General features: G+C 42.5%; 1 protein-coding gene across 1 annotated transcript; it reads right to left on the bottom strand.

Annotated features, from left to right (window-relative positions):
- Window positions 1-571: 571 nt before the first annotated feature.
- RAN (RAN, member RAS oncogene family) lies at window positions 572-4,895 on the bottom strand. The gene is made up of 6 exons (XM_068989704.1): window positions 4,849-4,895; window positions 4,321-4,405; window positions 4,116-4,241; window positions 2,753-2,940; window positions 2,455-2,625; window positions 572-2,365 (listed from the first exon to the last, which is right to left on the bottom strand). The coding sequence occupies exons 1-6, from the start codon at window positions 4,882-4,884 to the stop codon at window positions 2,321-2,323; spliced, it is 651 nt and encodes a 216-aa protein (XP_068845805.1). The 5' UTR covers window positions 4,885-4,895; the 3' UTR covers window positions 572-2,320.
- Between the last annotated feature and the right edge of the window lie 535 nt (window positions 4,896-5,430).

Genomic DNA, 5,430 nt, shown 5'->3' on the forward strand with positions numbered 1-5,430 from the left:
AATGACAAGGGACCTAGCAGGCAAAGCTGCCAAGGCTAACTCAGAGCCCTAAATAGAGAAAAGATACAGCCAGGGTCTTTTCATCCCCCAAACAGCTTTAAGTTTGCAGGTTAACACACATAGCATTTTGTTAGCAGTGCTTGCCTGACACATGATTTTAGGATGAGTCCCAAGTTGTTCTACCAAGGAGGTTGCCTGCAGCCCCAACACAAGTGAAGGCATCTTCAAAAGACACAGTCAATTTCAGATGTACAACTAGCAAGTCATACCGATTTTAACCCACGTGCTCATTACTATTTCTTGAAGTCATTTTTTCTTTGCAAAATACAAATTCTCACTATGAGAATCTGATGCACAAGATCAGCCAGAAAATTGGTCTTTGCAAGTCTAACACATTTTTGGAAATCTCTGCCCTTTCCTAGATACTCTGAGATCAATAGGACCAAAAGGGTTTCACAAAACTGCTTTCACAAACACTTCGTGTTTACTTTTACCAGTTTTGTTTTAATAAGCTAATACCAACTTGGCTTTTAATTGCAGGCTCCTCCCATTACACACCAGATTTGAAATTGAAGGGAAAATTTCCCCATTTGTGTGAACTAGACAGAGAAATACATTCCCCACAAGGTAATTAACACCAGATGATCCAGAAAATCCAGGCAAAGTAGAAGCAATATATTTTGCAATTTTCTTCCAAGAATGACTCAAATTCTCTCCCACCTCCAAGTAGCTCCCAAAATTTTACTGTTACATTTAGGCTTCAGAGTATTAGTCATACTGGCATTCTACATACGGTTACAAATACATATCCCTCATGTATCTCAATGAAAGATTTCATCTGATCATGGAAACTTTTTATCTGTTAAAGTCTGGTTTTGAACTGAATATAGCATAGTATATACATCAATTCAAATCTGTAAGTCAATCTATTAATATTTATTCAATATTTTAACAAATTAAAATGTATCCAATTTTATCCTTTAGTCTATTTTTCCATATACTTAAAAGGGATTCTTCCCTACTTTTAGGTAGCAAAGTAGTCATTTAAGGATAATTGGACATCTAAAGAACTTTGGTAAACTGAACTATAGTACAGTAGTACTTACAAGAGGAAAATAGCTCATCTTGATTTCTAATTGCTACAGTATGGTGTCAGTGAGATCAAACTCAGGCAAGACAGACCCAATTCATGTTTACATGTGAAACCATACAATGTTAAGTGGTTAATCTACTCAAAGTCTGGCAGTCTGTTCACATCACTGAGAGGCTTTCCTAAGACCTACTTTTCTGCTGCATCATCCTGAAGTGTTCTTGCACCACCCAGAAAAATTCTTTGGGGAGAGAAAAATCATCAAAGCTGTGATATATCCACTGAAATCCTTAATCTTTGATAACCTTTAAAGCTTGGGAGTACTTAGCAGGTAAACGTGGAACATCTTCTAGAATGCCAACTTTACATTAAAAATGTAACATCAAAAAACAAAAAAGTAAATGCACAATTATATTCATATTTAACAGATGAGATGTCCCTCAAGTTCCTGCAACCATCTGTACGATTTCACTGGACTCTGACAAGCTCTACATTAGAAAATGGTTACTTCTGCCATAAAATGCAAATATAATTAAAGTATCTGTTTGAAACATCTGAAACAGGTACCACCTTTGACAGGTCACATAAATCTCATCCCTAGGTGACACTACCTAAGCCCAAAAGCAGGTGGGGTAGGTGTTATTTTAGCCTAACTATTGATAGTATTTACACCTCTTATCAAATACAATACTGTTGACTTGTCATTACGTTTGTGGAAAATGATTCAAGTATACAGAAAATTAGAAGCATTTAACCTGACTGACTTCAAGTTAAGTGGTAATAGCAAAGGCAATTCAAATAGTAACATGGCACAACTTTCCCTGTTAGCGGTTTTAAAATGCTCATTTAAACAAGGGATGAGTTCACTTGCTTAGATATTTGAAATACAACTTTATTCTGATTCTAAACGAAAAGGAATGGGAATGACAGTAACAAACAAGATTCCACCTCTCAATATTGTCATGTGACTATAGCAGTCTTATATTTGAAACTCAAGGAGGAAACAATTGTGTTCCAAAACACCTAAATATGCAGGTCCAAAAAATGAAGGTATTTTTTTTTTAACTGCCACATTCACTCCAAAGCCCATCCATCTCCTTCAGCATCCAAAGATTAAGCACATGTTCTGCTTAGCTATATAATAAAGTGGCAAACACGCTGCACCACTGACATCACAGGACAGTTGCCTATAAAACTAGACTTCTGACGCTGGGCCCCAGCTTCACTTTCTCACAGGTCATCATCTTCATCCGGGAGAGCAGTTGTCTGAGCAACCTAGACAAAGAGATGGAAATGTTACAATGCTCCAGATGAAAAGCACCCGGAATCTAAAAGCACTCATCACTGAGACATAAACACCATACCTCTAAATCATGCTCGTACTGTGCTGCCAAGGCTGGGTCCATGACCACCTCTGGCGGGGCAAGAGCAGGCATGGCGACAAACTCCAAGTTAGGGTCTCCAATCAGTTTTCTAGCAAGCCAGAGGAAGGGCTTTTCAAAGTTGTAGTTACTTTTGGCAGAAATGTCATAGTACTGTTTAAAAGAACGGTAAGTTAATTTTAAAAACCCACACATCAGAAACATCAACAGATCATGTTAATGGACTAACAGCATAATTTTAACTAAAGGATTATAATTCTATAAGCTGTAGAAAACATACCTGAAGATTCTTCTTTCGGTGGAAGACAATTGACTTTGCCTTAACCTTTCTGTCCTTAATATCCACTTTGTTGCCACACAACACAATTGGGATGTTCTCACACACTCGTACCAGATCTCTATGCCAGTTAGGCACATTCTTGTAAGTAACTCTTGATGTTACGTCAAACATTATAATGGCACACTGAGCTGAAAGAAACATTTACAGAGATCAGTACATGCCTACAAATTTACTACATCAAGAAAAATGCTTACCATATTTATCTTTCCATCTGCAATACTTCATAAACTGTCTCAGCCTCAGAATGTATCTAAAGTCGATCAATGATAAACCACCATTTCAGAATTCACCTCCCATATTCTGAGTATCTAGAAATCTATCCTTTGAAAAACACAGCCATGATAAAGCTGGTAAGCATAATATATTATGGATTTTTAACTAACGAATTTGGGGCTGGGGAAGGGGAGAAGACCCTTGCATAAATATGTACTCAAGTAAAAGCAAAAGACATGGAAAGATTTCCAACAATTTTCATCAAATAAGCAAGAGTGTTACATGAGTATTCTGTGCAACTTTTTTGCTCGGTATAACAAGCATTTGTTTCCTTTGCCTTTTTAAATCTAAAATCAAGCATTTAAAAAAAAAAAAAAAACCTGTGCAAAACCTAGTACAATTAAAGAGAAATCAGTTGGTCTTATAACAGCATTTTACAAGATACAAAGCCTAGCTCCTCTGGCCCAGTATCAAACGGGTCGTTGTTGTCTTAGTCCCTAAGTGATGTCTGACTCTTTTGCAACCCCATGGACTAGCCCACCAGGATCCTCTGTCCATGGGAACTCCCAGGCAAGAAAACTGGACTGGTTTGCCATTTCCTTCCTGACCCAGGGATCGAACTTGTGTCTCCTGCATTGGCAGGAGAGTTCTTTACCACTAAGCCACCAAGGAAGCCCATCAAATGGTTCACTATCTTTTTAATGGAGTGCACAAAAAATAATTATTGACAATCACCAAAACATATGCCCAAACATAAACTCTCAAATACTGAAGCTGTAGCAACAACTGTCTGTTGTTTACTGACTTCAAGTTAAGAACCTCAGCTTAAACTATATAGTGTATTTCAAAACAGTGCCTATCATGACACAAGCATGCATCAATCAAATGCCACAAGACAACTTTCACAAAATTTTCTTCCCCTCAAATGGTCAACTCCCTGGAGTCAGTACGTTTTGAACTGAACTAAATCACACAATTTCCAAATCAGTCAGTATTACCAACGTCTTTACTTGAGTAGATCTATTCCTAAGTAACCTTGGAGACTAAGGTACAAATCCTCTCAAAAACTTGTTACAAATCAGATACCTACCTTGTATATAATAACCATCTCTCAGTCCACCAAATTTCTCCTGACCAGCTGTATCCCATACATTGAACTTAATAGGTCCTCTGTTGGTATGGAACACAAGAGGATGGACCTCAACACCCAAGGTAGCTGGAACATAAGAACTGCAAGTTAGTCAAAGAACTCAAACATTTCACACACATGTCCACAAATGGTTCCCCCCACATACCTACATACTTCTTCTCAAATTCACCAGTCAGATGACGCTTCACGAATGTAGTTTTTCCAGTACCACCATCACCAACCAAAACAAGCTGTCGGAAACCAAATTTTTGAAATAAACACCAAAACATGTAACACTTCAGGACCCCAGGATTATGACGCTGTTAAGATTTTCTGGACAATTTAACTTACACAACAGAAGTTTATGTACTATCTAAGTACATTTACAACAAAGAATCTTAATCAAGCGGCCCTGTCCCATCTAACGAACGACTCGAATCAGCAAAACTTTCTGAGCCCTGCTTCCCTGTCCGCAGGGTGGGGCCAGCACCCCCATCTCGTTATCGGGGGACCGAAGGCACTGCCGCAGCACGAGCACGTTGGCTGACGAAGCAGGCCGTCCGCACGCACTTGCGGTCATAAAGGAGATACCGCAAGTAAGACCGTCTGGAATAGAGTGCCCCCCAAAGCTGCCTCTCCTTCAGAGCCCTTCGTGTTCACTGCAGCACACCCCCAACTCACGAGCGTTACCTACTTTGAACTGAACTTGGGGTTCTCCTTGGGCAGCCATCGCGATGTTACTGCGAGGAAAGGAGAAAGAAATAAGGCCCGCTGCACGGCGGCGCGGGCCGGGGGCCGCATGGCCAGACCCGCCCCACGTGCCCAGGCCCACAAAGGCCTCCACCGAGGAGCCCGGCCGCCCGCATCCCACCTCCTACCCCCAGTACACACACATGCGGGTGGGCGGGGGCCGAGAGTGCGATGGCGATGGTGGCATCGCTCTCCGGCCGGACTCCGCGGCCGCCGGATCGTGGCGCGCACCCGCTCGAAGCGGAGACCGGGCGGAGCGGAGGCCCGCTCGGCGTGGAGGCAGACTCACGGAAAGCGCCTGGTCACCGCCAGCGGCCAGGCCGCGCCGTCCTGTCCGCCCCACGGCCCTCCCCACGGCCGCCCTTCGGCCCTCCGCCCGGCCGCATCTCCCCTCCTCCCCAGCGGCCGGTACGCCGGCCACCCCTCCGCACCGACAGTCCGCTCGACCCACCGCGGCTCGCGTCCCGGCGCCCTCACGGCCTCCGCGGCAGGGGAGAGAGGAGAACTCTCTGCCCAGAGGACTCGC

Source organism: Capricornis sumatraensis, chromosome 17 (genome assembly GCF_032405125.1).
Source record: "Capricornis sumatraensis isolate serow.1 chromosome 17, serow.2, whole genome shotgun sequence".
In the NCBI taxonomy this organism is placed as follows: domain Eukaryota; kingdom Metazoa; phylum Chordata; class Mammalia; order Artiodactyla; family Bovidae; genus Capricornis; species Capricornis sumatraensis.